At 44.9% G+C, this 25,331-nt stretch overlaps 1 protein-coding gene across 1 annotated transcript; it reads right to left on the reverse strand.

Annotated features, from left to right (window-relative positions):
* Positions 1 to 625: 625 nt before the first annotated feature.
* LOC121674898 (glycerol-3-phosphate acyltransferase 3) lies at positions 626 to 24,276 on the reverse strand. The gene is made up of 12 exons (XM_042049711.1): positions 24,076 to 24,276; positions 14,163 to 14,235; positions 7,427 to 7,697; positions 6,853 to 6,927; positions 6,261 to 6,350; positions 5,976 to 6,069; positions 5,446 to 5,561; positions 4,285 to 4,340; positions 3,740 to 3,825; positions 3,182 to 3,310; positions 2,630 to 2,709; positions 626 to 1,787 (listed from the first exon to the last, which is right to left on the reverse strand). Exons 1-12 carry the CDS (start codon positions 24,214 to 24,216, stop codon positions 1,661 to 1,663), a joined length of 1,338 nt encoding a protein of 445 aa, XP_041905645.1. The 5' UTR covers positions 24,217 to 24,276; the 3' UTR covers positions 626 to 1,660.
* Positions 24,277 to 25,331: the final 1,055 nt, after the last annotated feature.

Below are 25,331 nucleotides of genomic sequence, written 5' to 3' on the forward strand. Positions count from 1 at the left end.
GCTCTAGGTTCACCTTAAGCAAAAAGTCTTTGCTGTGTCTCACTTGTCTTACCACTGTAACCCTTTTAACATAAACAATTTCCTTCTTAAATGCCTGCCATGCTAAATCTGAAAACACTTCCCTATGTATTTGTCCTTGTGTAAGTGCATAATGAGAAACAGGAACTGTTTTTCTGGGAGACTACATTCTAACAAGATTTAAGTTTTTGATTTATAGAACAGTAATTTTTTTTCAGCATTAAATTTAATTTCTCCTTGCTGAAAGGAAAAGACTACTTAGAAATGAACTCGGTTAAAAAATCAGGAGCTCAGTTGTTTTCCAGTTAATTACAGATTCACTAATTGAGTCTCCCTGATAAGACTTCATGTTGTACTTTCAAGATGAGCCTGCATGATGAGTCACTCCTACCCTAGAAAGGATAAACACCAAGCCATCTATCTGTCCTAAAGTACAAGGAGAGAATAAAAAAAGGAAAGAAAACCAGGTTAGAAATCTGTAGAACTCAGCTACAATTGGTCCTTTATGTCGGAGACTGGAGTTTCCATGATTCCAACGTTAAGTTCTCAGGAAGTATAACTGTTTTAATTACATACATTTAGAGAACAGTAGTAATGCCACATAAGACCCATTAGAAATATAGAATTTATTTCTCATTACATTCAGACAGCAATACACTGCAGATTTGGACATGCCATGTCTCATATCACAGCTGACTTACAGATCCTATGTTTATAGTTGTGATAGCTATTGCTGGCCCAGAAAACACAAAATGTGTTACTGGAGTAGCTCTCTTGAGAACTTCAAGCCATTAGCAATAATTTTTGCAGATGGGTACTCTTGACAATCCACAAAAATTCATCAGTCACAGCCTACATTATCCAACCTTTACTGTACCTTACCTCTACAGCTCCAGAGCTCAAGAAAGCAATTTCAACAACAGCAGTGGACAGGGAAATTAAGGACTTGCCCCTTGTCTTCCCTCAGGCAGCAGTTCTCAATAAAGGCAATACCATGTTATAAGGCCACCAAATTCCTCATGATCCATGATCTGTGCTTTTGGCAGGGCAGCTCCTTTCCCATCCTATAGGCTCTGTGCAGCCCTTGCTTCCATTCCCTCCTTGCACATCCAGGTGCAAGCTAACAAAAAGAGTCAATCTTACAGTCCTGACAACATCCTAAAACATGTTATTTAAGTCATCTACAACAAAAAGCCTGTGAGCAACAGGAAAAAAACCCGACAAAATTGTGTTATGTTTAAACCTTTCAAGTACCATGAACAAGAGGTATCTTCACAACCAGTGTCCTGACAGCATCTGTTCAGTGTACTTCCCTTCATCCTCACAAACACAGAAAAACTGGGGTGGTTTTTTTCATCTTCTAACTCTGCAGGCATTCAGCTTGGGAATACCAGGAGCTGCAGTGCATCATCACGTGAAGAGGGAGAGGGGCAGGAGAGTGAAAGAGTGAACAGGGAGGAACACAGACACTGCCCTTGGCAGGCTCTGCACCAGCCACACACAGAGAATATGCATACACGCAATGAAGGATTTTGTTTTCTTGCTCTATTTTTTGCCAGGTTGTTTTCTTTTTTTTAATTATAAAAACCACATTATTCCTGCTAAGGCTGGTTGTGCAAAGTTAGTTTTCAAGAACCACCACTCAGTCTGACTCAGTTCCTGCAGACAAGCTTCCTACTGATCCATTTCTCACTAGCATCTTGCTGTAGTTTTTCTGCTGTTCTTCTTTGAAAGTATCTTTGACTTTCGCTCGTTTCAGACCTCCATCCCTGGAACAGAGAAAGAGGGAACAGTAAACCATCAGGACTGTTATGGCTATTGCTATCAAACTGTGCATTACAATAACTATCTCAATCAACTGTAGAGTTTTAATCTAAATTATTATCATTAAAGGCTTTTCTTCAGAACTTCTACAACATCCAATTTTAAGCACACTTACTAAAACCTTTACCTTAAGCCACAATACTTACGCAGTCCAAATTTTAAATTCAGCCCATTAAAGCAGCCTATTCATGTTGGGAGCAGGCTGTATCTACAACAGAAATCTCTGGCAATCTGGGATGCTACTTCCCCCGATTGTAGAGGCAGCCAATCTTCTGCAACACTACAGTCCTACCTTGCCTTGTATTTTTCAGAGCTGGGTCTCATAGTTAAATCTATTTGCCCATTCTCTTCATCTGAATTTTGCTCTCAAGTCTCTGTCATATGAAATCTAGGCATTATCCTGCTATTTACCGAGGAAGGACATGAGAAAGTCAAAACAACGCTTGAGGCTTTCTGCTCTATTTTTTGTTGTCCATCAGATTTGTCAAGTAACTTCACTTTTGCTACTTAACCACAGCAGAAGTCTCAACATAAGAAATATGAGTGGACCTTCTTCAAAAGCATCAAACCTTTACATGACACACACTGCATGCTACATGCTCCAAAGACTTTATACATCTTTATTTTTACTTTGACATATGTGCACATGGAGTTACTCCATTGTTTTCTCTGAGTGGAATAAAGTGCTGTTGAATGATATCTGTCACAAAGCAAAGGAGGGAAAGCACCTCTCAGTCAAACTAACCACAAATACCCCATGAATTCTAACAAGGATGTCATCACTCACCAGGGGAGTTCAGTCAGTCCTCCTTGGCGAGCAATGGCTGACCTCACTCTGTTGGCAAACTGAACAGCATCTTCATCTTCCTTCAAGGGTCATAAATCCAACATAATCAAAGCAGAGAGAAGTCAATTGAAGCAGGCTTTCATAATGTTTTTTATCTGCTGCCTCATCAAATTAGCTTACTGCCAAACAAACCATCCCTTATCATGCCAACATCACAATCTGATGTTCCCATGTGATAATAACTCATTTTTCCCCTAGAGTGTTGAAATTAGGAGAAAATTTTGCTTCAACAGGATGGAACATTTACACTACTGCTACTGTGAACAGTACTGCATTTACTGCTATCCTTTGCATATTTGATGCACTGCTGACAGCACCAAGCGGCATCAGGAAAAGCCAAGTCCAATCATACATCAGCCAGCACTGACAAAAATCCAGTATAAAACTCGGATTTGGAGACATAGGGTGGGTAGAGGTTTTGGGGAGGGAAAAAAAGAGTAAAAGCACACTTGCAGACACAGTCAAACAGCAATCAAACAGATGCTGGATTACCTTTCTAACCATTGGCGGTAAGTACCACACATTGCAAACAATGGCCCAGCTGGTCATTATTCGCAGCAGATAGCTCACGATGTTGTATTTGCTGCTGTTCCAGAAGGCATCTCCAAACTGAGGATCATACTGCAAAGGATCACAAAAAAAAAATTATTAAGCCTTTTCCCAGACCATCACAGCCTCTCAGACCTGGGATTACGTGGCAGAACCAGCAGCAGATGCCACCCACTTGCCTGAACAGCCAGAAGAGCTAAGCCTGCTGTGAGCAGGACGCTTCTCTTCCCTTCAGCTCCAGGAAGGACTAGCTGGATTTCTCTTCCTTCCAGCTTTCTGGAGGAAGAAGCTGACCCCATCAGGGCCTACCAGCTAGGCTCCATAGGCCGAAGGACTTCACTTTAATTTCAGCCACTTATACTCCAGGAGCCATCCACAGCATGCATACAATTGCCTGAGATACTGTGCTTTCAATAGCAGCTGTATTGAGACAACTTCCTGCCCCTCTGACAAAAACCCATCCCAAACTCCAAAATTCAGCAGCTAGCTATTTCCACTTACTTTGATTGCAACAGGATAGATTGTCCCTCCTATTTCAAAGCTCCCCTTCTTGAACATCATCACAGATGTATTGTTTATACAGGTACCTGTCCAGAAGATAAAGTCATTGCTTCACACAGCCATTTCAGTACAACACACCACCAATGTAACAGGTCTTACCCATAAATGGCCTGCATTTGCTGCTCAGTGAGTTAAGCATCTCTCCCCTGCTTACTTTTATCCTTTGTCTTGTGACTGACTCCCTGAATGAAGCCAGAAGGTGTGCAACACAAAAAGCACAATACTGAGGTTAAATCTGTAGGACAGTGAATTGATAGTCTCAGGGCAAAATAAGCAATCTTCCCGTTCTTCTGCCTGGAGAAGCAATGTCCAGGGACAGTATTGTGCTGTCTTCATATATATTCATCTTATATTAAAGATGAAAAACAGGAATGCCCTAACAAAGTTGAAGCCAGAGGTGAAGATAGATTTGAGCAGCAGAAGCCATGAAAAGAGAACAGGGATGACATCAACACTGAATGGAGATAAGTAGTTCAGCTTCTTACCTTCTGGAAAAATTAAGATCGGGAGCTTGTTTTTATCTGCCACGTGCTCCCTGAGTCTGTGGAAGCAGAAGGAAAGTTTAAAAAACAGCTCCTTTCCACTCTTCTTTCCCCAGGCAGGTGCATTAAAAATATCTTTATGTATTACATATGTTTGAAACCAAAGCCTTTTACTAGACACTAATTTGTACTTGGTTTTCTTTTCTACAGAAACTGAAGCCATCCCTTAGGCCCCTGGAGCATTACACTGAGGCAACATCCTGTTTCCTTTCCTCCACATTATTTTACTAATGACTGTCAGAGAAGCCAACAATTTTATGCCATTAAGTCAGTCCAACTAACTCTGATCAACTCAACCTTCAAGAAATTGCCTTCATAAGAAAAAAAATTATTGATGCAGTGGTCCATCCAGACTCTGTGCACTTAAAAGCAGATTTCTTAAAAAGGGGACTCCTAAATGCCTACAGCTCACACTACTTGAATAACACTTGGATAACATGGCAAAGCTGTCCTGCTCTGCAGAGGCCAATAAGCCAGTGAAGAAGTTAACCTGTCAAAATTAACCTAAAAAGTTCTCTACAAATTAGGAAGAATTTTTATCCCTGTACTACAGTATTCATGGGTATGCTTTTGGTGACATTCTGCAGAAAACCACTTTTGTACACAGCTTGCTCTTATAACAAGACATTTTGCCTCTCACCCAAACAAAAAAAGCTTTTTATTTCTAGTGGCTCACAATTTCCAGTGAAACTGAGACAGTTTTTGTCACAGAAAGCCCATTTTATCATCAGTATTTCTCTTCAACAGAAAGTACCAGCATTTAAGTATCTTCACATCCTTCCAAAATGCATACCAGAATTCATCAGACATTAGTTATTTTGCTGATGGCTTCTCAGCTGAGATGCTTTTTGAGAGTCTGCAATTCAGACCTCACCAGAACCTTTGGTCTGAACCATGACACCCTGTATAAACGTTTCAGGCCTTCCCTGGTGACATTTTGACCACAGTGTACTGCACCGAAGCTCACACAAGCAAGCACATTCAGGTCGTTCCGAGTGATGCAGTGTGCCGCACACCATCCCTACAACTCGCTCCCAGATCCTCTCATCCGGGTCTTTGACTGCCCGATGCCTCTCCAGGGAGGCAGCCCAGAACACACCTCACCTTTTTGTCACTAGATGGCGGTCCTTGATCTCGGAGCGCTCAAACCAGACGTGAGGACAGGCCTTGACTGTGGCTCGCTGGATAACGCCCATAAGCCCACCGTGAACCTGGCCCACCTGCAAGCCCAGCAAGACACATCAGTATCTGAGACACCTGAAGGGCAGAACTTCCTCCTCTCCACCCCTCCAAAAAAATCCAACAAACCCAAATGCACTGGGAGGCTGCAAACCAGGATTGAGCAGTGACAACAGAAGTGTTAAAACGCATTCACTTGAGAGGATCTAGACACTCACATGGAAGCCTATCTCAAGTACTTCACCAGATGAAGAGCCCGGCATTGACACTCCCAGGACAACTTCCCCAGCACATAATATAGATCAATTTCAACACAATTTACACTTTTCCCCACTGACCAGTGCTCAAGTGAATATCTCTGCTGTGAAAGTTAAGTACTGAAGTCTACAAGCCGTACCCCACAATCTTTCCCTTTCCTGGTCCCTCTCCTGTGGTCACCTTAGAGCTCCTCATACCATTGCATAGCATCCATCATTTGTCAAAATGATCGCATCTATCGGTGATGTGTGGTTGGCAACACAAATTCCTCCCTTCTGAGGTCTGTTTTCCCTGCAATTACATATTTTTTTGTTAGACTGCTAGTGCACTAAGCCCCACATTACACACACAACAGTTCCATGAAGCTGTCAGGTGAGTCAGCCTCTAGTGTGACATCAATTTGCACCTCAGGAGAGCAGTCCCCATTTCTAATGGGATGCTCACACACACATACAAGCATAGACACACTTTTGCTCACTCACTTGTTATGGTAATGGATAGTACCAGACAGAGCTCTGACGAGGATGCGGGAGCATGTGAGGTGAACCACTTCACTCAGGTAGTTTTTCACACTGAAAGAAATCAGACACCTGAAGCATCCTGGAAAGCAGTTAGACACACATGCAATATTCTCCAGCCTACTCAACACAACTCAGGGCTGAAATTTTCCTGGTATTCTGGAGCACAGAGGGATATTCCCAGCTCTACCACTCACTCGCTACAGCAGCTCAGCCAAGATATGTCATACCCTTGGTGCCACTACGCTAGGGAAGGCTGTCCTCTCTTTGCTGTGTGTTTTTCATCCCAACCCTATTACCTACCCTACAATGCCCCATTTGAGTATCTCATGGCAGTAGGAGGAGCCCATCAGAAATCATCAACCTCAGTGCCAAGACTGGCAAGAACCCAACCTCAGCCCAAATTCAAAATGCCGCTAAAAACAAGGTCCCAAGGTCCACAAATTTGTGGGTGAAGTATCAGTAGCCTGTTATAGGTAAAATCTGTTCACTCCTAATCTTCAGCTGTTTTGACTGATGCAACTTGGCAAGTTCATCCCTCACACACAGTACCTACCTGCCATTTGGCAGCTGTCCCACCGCTGTTGTTCCCACAATCATTGACGTAATCCCGATGGCAGCGAGGGTAAAGCTACAGACAAAACAGACATTTAACCAAAATAAGTAGCTTTGCTCATTGTAATAACACTTTGCCCCTTTAAAATGGAAAGGGATTGCAGAAATTCGATTATTCATCAGATACTTGACACATGCAGTTCTCTAACCCAGCAATTCCCTGACCTATTGCTTAAAGTCATGGTGTAGCAAAGGCAGCAGATCCAGATACTCCCATGCACACAGTGTCAGGGAGACTAGAGCTTGCCCACCTTATATTTATTTTGTCAATACATGACTCAGGGGAAGCATTAGTGAAAAAGATGACCACCAGCCCTACTCTACTCTCCACAGTGAATGGGCAATATAAAAGTATTCTGAAGGGCTTCTTAACCTAAAAGAAGCCTTTAAGCAAGTTAATCTTCTGTATCTGCCAATGCTGCTTTTGGGTTAAAGAAAGCTGAGATGACATTTACCAAGAAAACAGAAATTTACCCATTCCCAGACTGACAAAATCCCTCGGCACCAGAGCTTACCGTAGGGGCAGCAGGAAGCAGTACCGCACTATCACCCCAACAACCCACACCACAGTCAGCCTCACGCTGATGTAATGGAAGTTGACATTAGTCCTCGTGAGCAGATTCCAGGAGAGCAGCTCTTCTGAGGAGAATCGTTGAGTGACTTCATCTTCCACAATGGCCTCAAACCCTTTTCTGCAGAAGTAGAAAATGTGGGAGAATTCGAAGTCCGCTCGATGCAGACGGGCAATTTCTTTCTCCATAGGCGTTTCATCCCTTTCAATGATACCTTGGGAAGGAAAGGGTAACCACATGAGAAAATAATTCTGTGAAGTAACAGTCACCCTCCACACCACTTGTCACTCTGCATTACTCAAGGAGACAAATCTACTGTCAGAGCCCCTCCTAGGACTGGAGGAGAAGCTGTGCAGTTGAACACAGCATACCCTGCAGGAGGCCAGTTCCAGCTCCCCTTCCTCACACCAACACCCTGAGCAGCAATTATATCAAGTTCTGTTACCTACTGAACACGAAGAAGAAGGCTCTTTTCTTTCCCACCATCTGGCATGTTCTCAACTCAAACTTTATCCAAGATTCTCTTACACTTTCAGAAGAAATCAAGTGAGACTTTGGCCTTTCAATTCCCTTCTGTGCTCTGTGTATTTAAGAGTATTCAATCTCCTTGATGAAGGCTTCCCTATCCCCTAAGCCCATCTCTTGCCTAACATTCTCGTGTCCCACAGCCACAACACAGCCAAAGCCCCAGACCACAACACTGTGCATGGATTAGCTTTGAACCAAACACACCTCCCTGCCTTCACAGCACAAATATTTTCTGTAAGTACAGGCACACCACACTATTCTTTTTATTTTACTTAAAATCCACAAAAAAACCCTCCAAAACACCACATCAAAGAAAGTTGTGCCTAGAGGAGCCTTGATTTAGTTCAGCACTAACAACTGTTTTAGTTGAACTCTGACTACATCACACCTGGAAAGAAACCTGGAGAGTTCAGAACTGCAGTGCGAACAGCAAGTATTTCTCCTCCCCCACCCTTTTCATTTTTTAAGCTCATGGTCTGATAAGCACCAATTTCTCATTAGAGCTTTCAAAGGCAAGGACAACTTGTGTAAGCTAAACAAAGCTCAAGTAGCTGCTTGCTGGTAAGCAAGTCTGGCTCCAGAAAGTGATGACCAAAGAAATCTAGAGCAACAGTTAACCAGAACAACCATCCCCTGGGACACTCAACTTGGATTACAGAGGTCCAAGTTCAGGCTGCCACTCTGTCAGACACCCTCTGATAAACTGCATAATCTCTCTGCTTGCATGCTGACATAAAAACGGGAAAGGACATAGCACCCAACTTCTTCAAGCTACTAGGAACTTTCCACGTTGTAGGATGTATTTTTGTAGGAAATCTGCCTCCCAATGAAGTCTTGCCAGCAGAAAATCTCTCAACAAATTTCCTGTGCCAATAATTGTAACATTTAAATTACAAGTGATATGGAAAATCTTCATATCGCACTGTACCATACATATGGGATAACACAAGAAGCTCCAGGATACAAGTCCCCCAAATCACTGAGGTAAGCACTGAAGAACAGCACTGCAACAAAACCTATTGGCACCTTCAGCTTTGAACTTGACAGCCACGACTTCCAATTGTACCAGCGGGCCACCTCACCGCATCATCCTATCACAAGCCTACAAACATAAACCATTAATATGGTATACCCAAAAAGCCACATGCTCTTCAGGATCTAAATTATACAAGCATGCATCACATCAACCATTTACCAAAACGGACTACGCTTATGTCATACATTAAATACAAATCAGAAATCCAGTTTTTGATTCAATTTTTCTCGCACTTGGAAAAATCTCCAAACTGTGGAGCATCCAGGACTGCAGGCCAGTCAGTCCAACCTGTCTGCTCTGTGCTGCTGGAGACAAGGTTGTAGGCAAGAAACCAGGGGAGCGCTCCAGCACCCATCACACAAGTACCACCCTTCTCTCCAGTTCCCAGAGCTGGGAATGTTTCCTCCTTATCCAGCCCTTATTTTTCCCCCTTCTTCAGCACCAGTCAAGCAGCTGGCCCATCTGGCTCCAGCTTCTCAGCTGCACTCAGCCCAGGGCTCAAGTTTATCACACTGCTAGCAAGTTGAGATAGCAGGGCTGTAATGTCTTGCCTCATCAGCCTTTGCTGTCCTTGTCACATGACACCACATACACCAGCTGTCCTGCAGCCTTGGGACAGCTACTCTGAGCCAAGATCTCAGCAGCACATGAATGTATTATGAACAGAATTAAACACACGCTGCTCTGGTGATGTACTTAGCCTTCCTGTAAACACAAGTCACATTTAACGGCCTTTAATCCCTTGGCCATAGGCAGAGATGAGCTTGCCAAAGACAGCACTATGCAGGAGTACAGCAAACATTACTCTGAACCAAAAAAAAAAAAAACCCCATAGTCACTGTTTTTCTCAGTGTTGCAGTGCAAGCCCCAAGCCTTCAAGCTCACGTACTCCAGTCAACTAATTATACCAGGCTCAAATTTGACACTATCTACTTACATAGTCAGTAGATCTACTTAGTAGTATCTACTTAGTAGTATCTAGTAATAAGCTCCTTAGTAGTATCTACTTATGTAGTAAGTAGATACTACTAAGATTATTTACATAAGCTTTTCTTTTAGTGGATGTAATTTTCAAAACTTATTAGCATTTTTGTTTTTTTTAAGCCCACCACCTTGAAGCAACACAGTCAGCACCCACACAGAGCTGAGAGCTGGTCATTCAGCTGCAGTGAGACAGACACCTACCTTCCGAGTACCTGCTCAGCGAAGAGCTACCACTGGGTCCAGCACACACTGCCCTCTAACAGAGAAGGGCCTTGAAGCAACAGCACCACATAATTCCCCACATAACCACACCAGCCAACATTTCCCTTGAAACTATTCCTTATCACACCACCAACACAGGGGCACTGGCTGCCCTTTCTGCCAAGAGATGTAAAGCACACTGGATTTGGTACTGCAGAGAAAGGTGGTGTCTCCTCAATCGTGCCCACTTGTCTTTTTGCCTATTTTTTTTTTTTTTTACTTAGGAACACAATTTCAAAGTGTTTGGGGAGGACCATTTTTGCTCTGCCAGGGAACAGGAAAACTTGCCCTTGCACATACATCTGCAGTGCTCCCTCAAATCCTGACCCACCTCCTAGTGATGGCTGGATGGTCAGGAAAGACGTAAGAAGTGGTACGTCCTTTCAGCACTTACACATAGGTGTACACACACAAAAATTTACCTTTACTCTGTTTTAAATCAACTACTCTGTAATTCATTATCAGCAGGAGTTTCTCCTCCCTCAGTAAACATTGTGTAATGTAATTGGGCCTCTCTGTCTGCTCATGTTCCGTCACCTGAGGGAATGCCAACTTACATAATGTACTGTTAGACCTACACCTGCCCTGGCCCTCAAGTACTTTCCACACCCAGGAACTCTTAATCATAAGTCAGTTACTCCTACGCTTAAAAAATTCCCAAGAGCAAGATATGGAGCACAGCTTGGCACTGCAGAATTCATGTCTCCCCATACTTTCTCAAGTAAGAACAGTTAAGACTCCAGCTTCCTGCAGAAAGAGCCACCTCCAGTGGGGAAAGGTTTTAACTTTTTATTTCAGATATACAAAGGACATTAAAAAGGGCTTCAGCTACCATTGTGATTGTGTATCCCCATCCATAAGACTGCTTGAACATAGCCAGCATGCAACTATCTATATGAATTACCTCAGGCCATTTTTACTATCTCTAATGTTCCTCCAGGCAATGGAGTACACTCAATTCAGCGCAGGTTCTGAACCACTACACACCTCTCAGCTGCACAGATAAGAAATAGCTACTTGTAGCTTTTGAAAGCTCATAGGACGATCTACTAGCTAGGACCTCTCTCCCTTGATATCTCTTTACTAGAGAAGAAATAACTGTGTAAGAATGATCAGATGTCTAGGAGGACAACAGCACCTTCTGTGCAGCTAAGCTGCACAGTAGGGTCTCTTGCACTCTCACTGGCCTGTGATGTGATGGGGCACTGTCAGCCTTACAGGAAGAAAAAGGATATCTTCCTGCATCACTGACAACCTGGGAAGCAGACAACATGGCAGTGACATTGTCCGAAAGGACCTCTAACCTTGACTTTCCCCCTTTCCTCCCAAAAAACCTCACAACTTTCAGGACACTGGTGAGTGATAAAGGATGTTCTTCTTCTCAGCCACTTGAAAGTCAGCAATTAAACAAGGCAAGCTCTAACCTGTTCTCAGAGCTGCTGTGCAGTACCACTTATTACCACAGGTGCTGACAGTTGCATGTGCTGCCACGGAAGCCAGTTCCATGCCTGGCCTGCAGACAGTGAGATGCCAGTGTTCACAGTATTGATAAGGATATCCCTTTGGAGCTGAAACACACACCCCCAGTTCGGCAATTCAGTCCCCATTGCTGGATCATGTTCACATGAGCTAATCCATAGGCTCAGGTAACAACTGACTTGTTTGCCAACTGGCAAGCTGGGCCTGCTTCCAGCTGTGCTGCCTAAGGAGAGAGCACACAGAAAATGCTCACCCTGCTGCCAAATGCTGTCAAAACAGAGCAATTGAATAGCAATACTGAAACATTCAGGAACCAAGAGGAAACCAAGTGCTAGCTGCAATGTCTTGTTCAGCTTTCTCCTGTTTCCTGGGCAAACTCAGACTTCTCTCATGGCTCCAAAGTCTTAAAGCCAACTGTGACCTACTACAGCCTACCACGACTCACACAGTATGGGTTAAGATATAGCAAAAGAACTAATTTCAAAATTGGGCTAAAGGAAGAAATATGAAGCAACTTTTCAGCTGTCTTTCTACAGATAGTGAGTGTAAGAAGTTTGGCAGACACTGATATTAACTCCAGAGGGTAAAAGGTCAGTAGCAGCAGACTGAAAAAAAGACAAGTAGCCCATCACACACTTTCAACTTGCAGTCCTACCACAGAAAAAGCACTAAGTTTGGGAAAGAAAAGTGCTGTCCAACAAACACTCAAATCTCTTCAGAGAATATTTAAGTGCACTCTAATGCTGTTAGCACTGAGATAGCTGGCCAGCAACCCTGCAAGCAGCAAAGACAAATTTCAAGATGAAAATCAACCTCATATTTAAACTTGAAAATTTCCATCAGCTGAGAACAGTCTCCATCTTCAGCTCTACTTTGTTTTGTTAAACTTCATGTTGTTTCATACCCTTCATTTCCTCATGCCCTGATTTTTCAGCTACTCAGTACAAGCCAGTAGAAGCAGCATTTTATTCTGCAGGAGCTGTTTGCTAGCCAGTAGTATTGCAAAACAATTAGGTACATAAGTCTGCTGACTTTCACTGGGATAGAGTTACTTTTATTCACAGTGGCTGGTACTGGGGTGTGTTTTGGATTTGTACTGAACACAGGGTTGATAATACAGAGATGTTTCTGTTATTGCCGAGCAGGATTTACAGAGCCAGGGGCTTTCCTGTTTTTTGTGTACAGCCAGGCTGGTGAGGAACTTGGGGGTGCTTGGGAGGGTGAGAGGAGACACAGCCCGGACAAGTAACCCAAAGTGACCAAAGGGATCTTCCGGACCATATGGCATCATGCTCAGGATATAAAGTAGGAAGAAGGAGGAGGAAAGCAGGACATTTGGAGTGATGACGTGTTAAAATAAGTCATCATGTTACCCATGATGGGGCCCTGCTCTCTTGGAGAAGGCTGAGTGTAGGTTACGGACGGGTTCGGACGGACGGTGACGAGAGATCTCTATAGGCAGGTCTTGGGACACATGCGGTTTATTGCAAAGGGCGTGGGTATAGGGGCACTGCTCAGAGCTGCTAGACTCAGCTCTGAGCAGGCCCAAGAGAGCAAGAGAGTAAGCGGGTGAGAGAGAGAGAGAGAGAGAGTGTAAGAGCAAGAGTGGAAGTAAGAGCAAGAGTGGAAGAAGTAGTAAGGAAAGTCTGAAGTCCTGGTTACAATACAATAAATCATCTTCTGTACTGAATATTCTAATTGTCACTAACCAATCTAATACAAGATACAAATCCTGTAGCATTTACATACAGCCTATAAGAGTTCTTATATTACCATAGAGTGTTACATCTTAACTTCTAAAAACTACTCTTTGGACCCCTTCTGCTGAGCTAGTAGGGTCTGCTCTGACCCTTGGACCTGCTTGCAAGCAGAGGGTATTGTTCCATCAAGAGGGGATTACCTTCAGTCGGCCATACCATTGTTTTCCAGTTGTTCAGTAACTAAGACTTGGTATTTCAAAAGTGGCTTTCATTTTGATGTTGCCTGTAGTTTTCATATTCCCAAAATCTTTTGTCAGGCAATCATATTTATAAGGCTTTCCTGTTTCATCTTCCCCAACAGCTGAGCACCTGCCTGCCCATGGGAAGCAGTGAATTAATTCCTTGCTTCACTTTGCTTCTGTGTGTCGCTTTTGCTTTCCCTGTTAAACTGTCTTTATCTCAGCCCACAGGTTTTCAGGCTTTTACTCTTTGTGATTCTCTCCCCAATCCCGCTGGGGCAGTGAGTGAGCAGCTGCCTGAGGATAAGCCATGACTTTCAGTGAGCATGTAACACCCCACCTCTTTTCCAGTTCTCTCATGCACACATCTAACTGCTTCATTTGAGAAGGCCTCAGTACTTCCAACGTTAGAACATTAGTCTTATCAATGTGACTTTACCCCAAGCTCTCACCATTAGCAGTAGGAGTCTGTGGCACCTGCGGCTGCGGCTTTCTGACACCTTTTTGTAACCGGATAGTGGCCCACTGTTGAACAGAAAGAAAACATTAATTCACAAATGCAGTATTCACTTAAGAAAAAAAGTTACCAAAAAAACCAACAGTTAGTCAAAGACATGTTGTGATTTTCAAAGAATATCTTCGCCAGGTAATCATCACTCACCTTCTTCAGATGTGCCTACAAACTCAAACCTATACACAGTTCTTATGAAGAAACTCAGAGTAATTCACAATAATTAAAAAAACCAAACCAAAACAACACTCAGTGCTAGTCAGTACTTCACAACTCTGGTTTCAGTCTTCAGAGAGCCAACTCAGCACTCCACAGCTGCTTCAGTTCTAGTTCAGATACACGGCCACCAAGAGCCTGAACGGCCTCCGTCAGCCTTGCTACTGGCACAGCAACCACTGACTCCAGGCTGCATGGAAAGCCCCAGAAGCCAAGCTAGACACAGGACACACAGCACGTGTTCACAAAGCTGACAGACACATCACAACCCAGCCTGCCTTCTTTCAGAGTAGTCTCATCATACTGAAGCAAAAAAACAGAAATCCTAACTGTGTTAAGTGAAACTCAAGCCTGCATATAGCTGATTTCACTAAAACCAAAACCAGCATTTGCAGTCATGGGAAGTTTCAACTAAATTCAAACTCAATCCAAAAAGGATTGCACCCAAGAATTTGCCAAGCTGAACAAACCTGGCATTTCCCTTGACTGTGCAACTGCTCATTTCTTGGCATCTTCACAGAATCACAGAATGGTTTGGGTTGGAAGGGATCTTAGAGGTCACCTAGTCCCAACCCACTGCCATGGACAGGAACACCTTCAACCAGATCAGGTTGCTCAGAGTCCCATCCAGCCTGGTCTTGAACACCTCCAGGGATGGAGAACCCACAGCTTTTCTGGGCAACGTATTCCAGTTGCCTTCTCTTCTTCAGGCTGAACAGCCCCAACTCTCTCAGCTCTCACTTCGAAGCTCTGAGCAGCAGAAAAACAGGCCAAATCACCAGCTTTAGGGTGAGCTAAAGAGAGCCCCTTCTCCCCTGCCCTTGGGAAGGGCTGCCAGCTCACAGGGGCTAACCTGCTCTTTGCCAGTGGGCGGTCTGAGAGAATGAGATTGAAATAGGGAATAAAGTAAGCTTTGCTCTCCAATGAGTGTCAAAGCTTCCCAGCTGCCCTGGTTCCCGCAAAAGCCTCTGGCAGAACCACATCAGAGTCAGGAGACTTCCTCTCATTTCAAGCCCTGATGAGGCTGGAGCCAGTTTAACCTGTTCTCAGGGCAGAAGGCTTTCTTGACCTCCATCTGACTCAGTTCCAGAGAGCTTTCATATAGCCCTCTATCTCAGGCTTCATTTTTACTGAGTTAACAATTATAATACTTTTTCCACCCCAAAGCCTGTGATGTCAGAGTAGCCCTTCTGGCCTGAATCACAGCTGCCTACATGGCAGCTTTGTTAAAGGATGGAAAGCTTAGTCCATGAAGGCTGATTCGGTGGTTACCCATTATCCACATCAATTCCTCCTCCACAAGACTCCTTTCTATTTCTAGGAACATCGTTATTATGGGCATTTTCAAGACAGACAGGTGACCTGGTAGAAATGAGCTCATATCAAGAGATCAGGATATTATCCTGTTCAAATCATAATAGCTTAATCAGTATCAAAGGCATATTTTTTAAGAGCATACAGATGATGCTCAGTCTGCACAGGAAGGACCCAGCCCCATGTTAAACCACGCATTTTCCACCTTCCCCCTCCAAATGAGCTGTGAGACATAGGGAGATGCAGTTCCCTTTTGAAAGGTCAGCATCCTGACTCATGGCATTATCTCCACCAAGTAACTTCCCAGTATGAGCCAGTACTGCTTACTGTATCAGATTTTGCTGAATCACAACCTACCCTGCCAATACAGTCACTCATTTTCTCAGTTCTGCTGCTGCTAAGGCAATAGCTCTCCCAGAAATTAACTGTAGAAATAACTCAGTACTTTCTGTAGTACTCAAGTACTCTCAGTAACTTTCTGGCTACACATCAGTCTTAGCAGTACTGTGACCATAGAAGTTCTGGGAAATACCAAACCAAAACACTGCTCAAGGAAAAACCCATTCACACCACTGCCATTTTACATTTTGTCTATGAAATGGATTTGGGGGTGCACCGGGACCAGTAAATACATTTACACAGTAATTTCTGACCAGACTTGAACCACTGCATTCAACGAATTAAAATCTCCACAAACAGCTAAGTCACTCAGCACACAGAAGAACAAGAACATATTTGGCTAATGGTCTCTGCCATACACACTAGCAGAAAAAATAAGTTTTCATCTTTCAAATCCTCTCAAAGGGGTAATCAAACCGTGGAATAACATTGTTTGGTGCTCAGAAAGAGCATGCAACACTCCCTTCAGAAAGCTCTTGCTACAGAAATCCTGCAGTTACTGGTTCATACTAGACTGTATCAAGGCCTGATCCTCAGCACAAACCATGAGGACACAGGTTATTGAGACATGCCTTTGTAGTGCCCAAGAGCTTGCAACACCCTCCTGTACTGCAGTATCTTTTGACATTTTGCTACGCAAAGGAAACAGTGGAATCTTCCCAAAGCAGAGAAGCTGCAGGGCCATGTAACTCAAGTCAGTTTCTAATGCTCAGACACATTTATCAACCCTATTCAGAAAAGCACATTCCTTCTTCCTACGTGGTCTGACCTTTGCTCCTCAGGTCCATCTAACTCCAGAAAGGTGCAGCAGCCCGCCTGGGGGATGGGGGAACAGTGGCAAAGAGAAAGGCTGGAGAGGACAGTTCCCTTTGCCCTCTACCCGTGCCTTCCCAGGGGATGGGAGCACTGCCATGAGCCTGACATCAGCATAGCATCATGTACAAAGGTTGCACAGAGCGTTCCAAGGGACAGCTGACTTGTCACAAGTCAATGGCTGAGGCAGTTTTACATTCCATGCCAGGTCTCTCAGGGGATTTAAACACACTTAATAAAATAGGCAATGATGAAACCAGCTCTCCCTCTTGGTCAGGAACATTTGGGCATTCCTAAGGACCCACATCTACCAGATGCCACAGCAAACATTTCTTAAGTTCTCCATGTGAGCTTTCTTCATACCTCAGTCCATCATATTTCCAAAAACTCTGCATGTTCCAGCAACCAAGGAGCAAGAAGTGAGAAATTTTTACTTAGCATCTAATTCTTTCACGTATATTCAGGCACCTGAATTAAAGGCACTACCATCAAAGCCAGAATCTCAATTTTGACCAAGTGAAAAGCCTGTTCATATCCAGGCTGGGAAACAAAAGAGACACCACCTGCAGTAATGTGAGTAATTTCCCTTCCTTCCTGCTAGCCAGGGATATGTGCCATCCATCGCTGTTTCAGCTGAAGGACAACTTTATGCTACAAAGAACTATCACAATGTGAGCTGATCCATCCCACAGAGGGGAACATAATGCGTTTGTGTATTAGAGATCAAAGCATGAAACAATTATAAGCCATAACCTCCATTCTACTCAGGAAATGAGCAAAAAGCAGACTGGCAAGTCTTTTGGATCTGTCAGTAACACCGGCACAAATCTAAGTAGCTTGTCCCAGCTGGTGCTGAGCTGGCAGTCCCAAGAACCTTGGTGCAGACCCATGTTTTCAGGAGGGATTCTTGAAGCAGCTTTGGAGAATGAGTATAAAACATCAGGCTCCCAAACAGATTAAAAATAGTTCTGCAGTGGGACTACCCACTGGACTGAAAATGTAAGGTCAGAAAACAGCACGATCCCAGAACTATAAACATCACCACAAGTCTGATTTTGAAACTTTAGTATCCTAACTGCTGACAAGAAAGCAGCTTGGATGCTTTAATCACACAACACAGGATCTGAAGATACCACACTTCACTAGGCAAGGAAAACATCAACTTTCCCCGGAAAAATTCTCCCTCTTTCTCCTCCTAGAAAAGGCCTCTAATTTATCAGCACCTTAAAAAAAAATCCAAAATGGCCAAAAGAACAATTTCACTTACAACATCACTAAGCAGCTGCCACACAGAGAGGATCTGTGCAGTACTTGAGAGAGATTGCTGCCTATTTGGCAACTATCTTATCTGGAATTAGGGAGGGCTTTTGATATCTCTTGTAAATAAAGTGTAATTTTTGCCTCTGAGGTCTAACTATCTCCAAAGCCAAGCCTAACACGTCGTTTCATGAAATCACATCTAGACATTCTTTTCTGGGATCAGAAATCAAGTCATTAGGAACACTTCAGAGTGCTGCCCTGTTCCCCTAAGAAATGAGGCTTAGCCTTTCACCTCATTTACCACATTTACATCACCTCTGACTTCACAATGTTTGACGATTTTTCAGAAGGGAGAGATGACTGAAATCTGCAGTCATATGGAGACAGACCACTGGTGTTCCTCTTTTCAAGGCACCGCCGGATCAGAGCCAAAAGTTTATGTGCTAGTTTAGGTGAGCACTCCTCCTTGGAATCTCTCCAAACCTCAGTAACAACAGAAAGATTGCAGAGCACCTCCCACACAATGCCACCTTGTTTAACACAGCAAAATCTGCATGCCAGTTATTGGGTTGTTTTGTGTGAGGCAAGAACACCACCACTACCACGAGGAACTATCACTTCCGAGTGAGGGCAAAAGGCCCTCTCTCACCTCCCATACACTTCTCATTCTGATGGGACACCCTTGGCACTGCCTCCAAGGACCTTCCCAAATTCTTCTGCACACAGGAATTGCATAGCAAGTCCTTCCTGGTGGACAGGTATCCAAAGAGCAACAAAGAGTCCAGCTTGACAGGATAACACCAATGGTATCAGCAAAAGGAATGCCAAGCAGCTTCTTTTACAGCAGCTTCACAAACTCTTACTTCAAGGCAAGCTCTGAATACAGCTGTGGATATTTTTTTAACAGCATTTGCTTATGAACAGTGCTCATTTGCTTGTTGTAAAATTGAGAGCGGTTTCAAACAAGAACTGTTGATCTGGAATATGGTGCATTAATTACTGATGCAACCACAGCAGAGGGCAACCCCCAGCTCTGCCAAACTTACTGATGTGCAAGGACTCTTGATTTTTAAATCTGTGGTAAACATACATAAAGGCCTTCAAAGGACTGGGGTCTATGTTAATACAGGCCAGGGATTTACTTCAAGATTCTGCACAAAAATTACTAAAATACTACTCCAAAAGTCAGTCTGAGCCCTGTAAACGAGGGTGCATCGTTCACATTAGGCATGTCTCCAAGACATGTTTCTCATTACCATCTGAGCTGGCAGCTTTCAGAGCTGTCAGATTCTCCTCTGCCCAGCAGTCTTTGAAGGATACCAATTACATAGACAGAGGCCTTCATTGACTCTGTGCAATGACATTAGTCAGCAAAGCTTGCTGCCGAGGCCACTGAGTTACACAAGCAGCAGTCAAAGCCCACAATGATTCATCTATTTATCAGCTTCCGTATTCTCCTTTTCCCTTCCCCACCCTCATTCCTGGCACCACACACAACCCTGATGGTGACTCATGGGAAGAAGCTGCAGCCTGGCATACCTAGGACAAGAGTAACAGTCCATCCCAACTGCCCTGCACAGCCACGATCTCCAGTTTGACCAGAGGCACTGAGAGGTCCTCTCTTCCTCACATCTAGGTCCATTCATATTGCCAAGGTCATCTTGCAACACAAGGAACTTGGGCTTAACCTCCAGCTACAGAATAATATTACAATCTTGTCTAGCAAAAGTACATTCCCAGCAGGCAGCACAATAAGGTATCAGAAATTGCTTCTGTTACCAGGGGTTGCTGTTAAACCCCAATGGATCACTTACAGGATGTGAAAAACACCTACAAGTGCAGCATCTGCTGTGCATTACAGCCAGCAAAACCAACCACACAAGAAGCACCCTCTCTGCTCACTGCAAGCCCCCACAAAGAGCCTCAAGAGATTGGGGAGGGAAGTGCATTCAAAGTGCTTGCAGTCATCCTCAAACCACTAGTCCAGAAATAGACAATAATGTGACGTTAGTTAATAGCCAGGTTGCTTGTTTCCTGACACAAATGTGACCTAAAGACCTCACTTCCCTCAGGCTTTCTTATTTCTTAATATTTCACAAGTATTATACACCGCACAGTTTAAAAAAACACAAGAAATGTTTCCCATTAGAAAGGGCGAGCAGGGTAGTCTGTACAAAGTGTTGCTGACAACTCTACTGTCTCAGGCAGCAAGGCACACCCCAAAAAAAAAAACCCCAGCAGACTGGAAAAAAACCCCCAAAGTATTTAACATGGTGAGCTGTAATCCATCAAGCAGAGACCATCACTCAGGGGGTTCATTGCTACTGCCAAATATATAGACACCAGTCCAAACCAGTCCTCCAGATCTTCTACAATCTGATGGAAATAGAGGAACTGATCCTCTGTGACAGTGGCTGCTCTGTGGGCCTCAATGAAAGACAAAGGACTTTCTGAAAGGCTGGATTCTCCAGTGCTTGGCAAGACAGCTCCAATGGCATGTTTGCAGGGGCCACGACAGTCACAAATCAATTAAGAGTTCATAAGAGGCAATGGATTAAGACAGAGCAAAAACGAGACCAAGAGGTAAAGATGCACTAAATTTAAAATTGGAAGCTATCTGTTCATGTTGAAAAACAAACAGGGAGAAATGCAGCATGCTGTGATGACTGCAAGAGACAGTCCCCAGCATTTCAGCTGTCAGGAATATTTCTGTGGCAAGTGATGTCACAAGCATCAGGATGGCTGGTGACTAGTCCAGACTAGCTCCTCATAGGGGCAAACAGCTGCTGCAGATGTTTTTGCAGCAGTACTCCCACGTTTTAAAAAACATATCAATAAAAATCCTTCTATTAACAGTGAGAGGAAAGCCACAGGCAGAAATTAGCAATTTCCTAAAAGTTTGCTGAGTTTGGTAAGGTAATTCAGAAGCAAGATATGTACTTTCAGGAATACCCACATGATGAGGGAAGCAGGCTTTCTAGTAGCCAGTGGTCTGCCTGCTGTACTTCTTTAGCACAACTTTCTACACTTTTTCCCCTTATCGCACTGAAAAAAATACAATCACATAGGAAAAAATGTATCCATATACTCCATATAAAGCTGGTAATCCCTAGTGCAATACTTAAGGGTCAAATGCAACCCAACAGAAGCACATCCTCATCTGTACATGCTGCATTTTGCTTAGCAGCATGTGCTTGCTGAGGCAGCTTAGCAGAGAGAAAAAGCTATTGTGCACTGACTCATGTCCCTTGTCAGAAACATCAGATGGTCAAAGCACAAAACCACTTTGTTCCTAAAAGGAGCTTTCCCCTCCCTTGTCTCAGATCATGCTTGCAGCACTGGGAACAACCTTCTGCCCTCCTGAAACAAGCAGAAAAAGGTTCTTTTTTTAATTGGCAGGAAAAAATTCAAGTATAAGCCCCCTGTCATCTTCAACTTGCTCCATCCCACAGCCTACACAACTAAGCACCACAGACCCATGCTTGGATGTCTTGTTTTATCTGACGTGACCTGAAGAGGTATCACAGCAAACTGTAGAACTGTCCCTGAACTATGGACAGACTTGGATGCTCAAAACAGATTAATAAAGCACACGTTGTTACCTGACAACACAGGCCATGTAGGAAACAAACCACCGTCCTTCCACTTCACCGATGTTTGGGATACAAACAGGCAAAGCCAGGGAGCAGCTCAGTATCAGCTAGGATGCACAGCCACCACTTTGCAGTTAGTTCCTGTAATCTGGCCCATTAAAGAGGCAACAAAAGCAGCAGCATCCTGACTGAACACTCTGCAGGTCCAAGAGCTCACCCTCCTCCTGGGAAACAGGGGAAAAGGCCTGGGGAGATCCAGGGCTGGGTGGAAGAGGAAGCTTAAGGAAACTATTAAATTAACACTCTGCTGAAAAAGGTCTCAGCCATCAGAGATTGCAGCATCCTGTGACTTCACAGAGCCAGAAAACTTGTCTCGGGAGAAAACATGCACACTCAATTCAACATCCCAGGAAATCTCACCCAGCTAGCAGCACATTTCACTGTTAACATGATTTTGGCAACATCACATATCTCTAGGTGCTCTTGCAGGCGCTGCTTGGACCTGGCTGGCAGACAATCAGCCTCTGTCAGGCTTCTAACCAAGACAGACCCGTGAGCCAAGGAAGAGGAGACATCCCACAACAAACCACTTCCTTTCAGGGATTATTCCCAAGCAAGTATTCTGAGGACAAAGAATTCACAGGCAAAGCAAGGCCAAATTGAGATAAGCAGAATACCTGGGTGGATTGAGCTTCTTCACTCTCCCACAGCAAGTCCAACTTAGCTGACTCTTCTTCTCAGAACACTTCGCAATTTTTCATTGCCTTTTCTTATATTTACAATATTTTATATCATATCTATGTCCAGTATAATTCTGTATTAATACAATTTTTAATATATAGAGTGGCATGCAATTCCAGAAAGTATTTCATGCAAAAGTAATGGCAACTCTCAAGATAAGTCATTATTTCCTCCCTTAGGCAACAGGAGAGCTCTTGCAATTAACAATCGTCGATATGCCGTCAGACACTTCTCCATAATTTTGCCCAAAACATTTTGAGTCACCTCTTGTTGCAACATTTGGTGACACTAAAAAATAACAACTAATGATCTAGGAATAAAGAATGCAAATTGTGGTTATTCACAGGTGAAGGCAAGTCATCCAAACAAGACTATCTCACTAGGCCATCTGGATTGCTCCCTCAGGCCAGGATGATCTTTAACTCCTCAGCTTCTGCTATTCAAAATCTTTTTTCCACTAACAGCTGCATCTTCTCTCCTTAACAGTTATCCTGATATCATTCACAGTCCCAAAAAGTACTTCGAGCCGATTCATTCTCACCCAAAAGCCTTAAAACATTTTGACTTGAGATGCATTTAACAGATGCTGATTTAATAGGCGAGATTTTTTTAGCCAGGCACTGAAGTACATGAACAAGGCTTGCCTGAAAACCTCGAAGAACAAGATGAAATCAGACAAAATCTACTTTCCACAGTCACACACTGATGTATATTGCATGGCCACTGACTGTGCCGTGAGTCATTTCACTTTTCCTCCTTACAGCTGTTTCCTTGGTTTGGGTGCCCCTCCTCCTTGGAAAAAGCATAGTAAATATTTAAATCTCATCTTGTCCAGCAGCAATTTAAAAACACTCTTCCTCACCACTACCATGAGCTTCAGAGGGAAGGTTTTCACACACATATTAAATACGCCCCATGCAGGAAGCAGTTCCTCTGCGAGAAACTGGCTATCACGGAGAATTTTGGGGCAGATGGCAACTGAGGTGCTGGACATGCTCAACTTGGATGGGAGTCCGCACCTCTGAGCATCAGCACTCCTGGCACTTCCCTTCGCAGACTTCAGACCTTTACACCGTCCTAGAGCATGACCCAACATCATTTCCCCCAGGTGGGGCACAGCTGCCACCGAGCAGCGACAGCCTCGCCCAGGCCACGGTACAGCCTTAGGTAACAAGGTTTATTCCGCTCTCCTGCGGGTTCAGGGAGAGCACTCCAGAGCCTACACAACCACGAAATTAACAGAGATCTCCAGTTTTGCCCAAGGGCTTTAAGCCCGAAGCTACAGCCAGGCAATGCCAGGCAGGACGTGACCCAGCCGCTCCCCTCTACAGGAGGCGACAGATGGCACCGGAGCGGACAGACGCTTCTCGGGGATACCCACCCCCGCACACCCCCCGGCCGGAGGGAGCCGTGCCCGGCCCGCCAGCTCACCTCGGCCCTGGGGAAGCGAGCGAGGCCCAGCCCGCGGGGGACACGGCGCCGGGGACACCCCCTCCTTCCCCTGGAGCCCCCGCCTACCTCCAGCGTCTTCACTAGCACCCACATATAGGCCTCGGAGATGCCCAGCGAGATGCCCAGCGCCGAGGGCAGCACGATGAGCCCAAGCACCACCGCCATCCACACGGCGCCCACCTGCCCCACGGCCCACACGACCTCCATGGCGGGCAGGGCCGCGCGACGCCAGCGCCGGCAGCGGGGACCGGGCGGCACCGCCTCCCGCCGGCCCTAAAGGCCCGCGGCCGCCCCGGCCCGCCCCCGGCCCGCCCCGCTCCGCCCCGCCTCGGGGCCGGCGGCTGCTCCAGGAGGGCTGGCTCGGTGCAAGTTTGGAAGCTGATGAGCCTCGGGAGACGGGAAGCAGCTAAAAGCGGGTTTAGCGGACGGCACGGAAAGCTCCTGGTGCAGGGAGAAACGGCTCCAGCGGGTGCGGGCGGGAGCGCAGTGGCGCTGCCACGGCGAGCTGGGTGCCTCGAGGCGGGAGCGTGGGCTGGAAAGCCGTAAGGAGCCCGAAAAGAGCGGCTCGGGGAGCAGAAGAGAAAAGGAAACCTGGGGAAAGCTCCTGGGTCTGTGAATATCAAAGAGGACAAGGACAGCTAAAGAAAGGAAAAGGGGCAAGGTCGGCACTGTCCGCCTGTGTTGTCTCGTGCCTTGAGCTGGGAAGAGGGGTTCACGAGGGTCCAGCCCCCATCCCGGCGTTAGGCCCACTCCAAGAGAAAGGAAACTTTGTGGCAAGTGCTAGAGGAGGGTTTGCCTGCCCGGGCCTGTGCACAGCCCTCCTACAGCCCTTGGCGTGACACGATCCATACCAAGAAAGCGGTGTTAGCAGAAAAAGGCTGAAGAGGGATGGCAGCCTTGACAAAGCATCCCGGGGAAAGGGAATAACATCCTCTTCCGAGAAAAAGGCAGTCGGCATATTTTCTGCATGCATCTTTCATAACTGCTTCATAGAAATGGGATGTTTAGTTTGCCTCTCCATATTTGAGAGATCAGAAATATATCTGAGAGCCAAGTGCTTAGGATCCAAGGAAAAACCTGAATTAGAGTCCAAGGCCTAAAGAACTTTTCAGGAGAGTCATGTGGATGAGGGCGTTGCTTTTTGGCTCTGGTGTCTCTCCTCCTAGTCTTTGCCTCATCTGGTTAAATAATTTCTCTGAGGCAGAGGCAGGATGATCCCTGATGAAGCCTCTAGACACAACAACCACAGTCCAGCTAGATTTGACATTGCCAAACAGCACTTCAGTGTCTTCATTCTTGTAAGTGTTTAGTTATGATCATGC

This window comes from Corvus kubaryi, unplaced genomic scaffold, assembly GCF_017639235.1.
Source record: "Corvus kubaryi isolate FWS band 111438036 unplaced genomic scaffold, C.kubaryi_AGA036_p1.0 71, whole genome shotgun sequence".
NCBI classification, from domain to species: domain Eukaryota; kingdom Metazoa; phylum Chordata; class Aves; order Passeriformes; family Corvidae; genus Corvus; species Corvus kubaryi.

Bases quoted from the DNA above. Each gene is read 5' to 3' on its own strand.
- LOC121674898 (XM_042049711.1), bottom strand. From the start codon at position 24,216: ATGGAGGTCGTGTGGGCCGTGGGGCAGGTGGGCGCCGTGTGGATGGCG. The intron at 6,351-6,852 runs GTAGGTACTGTG...GATTTCTTTCAG, and splicing joins GGACAGCTGCCAAATGGCAG to TGTGAAAAACTACCTGAGTG. The intron at 5,562-5,975 runs GTATGAGGAGCT...CTGGGCTTGCAG, and splicing joins ATGATGGATGCTATGCAATG to GTGGGCCAGGTTCACGGTGG.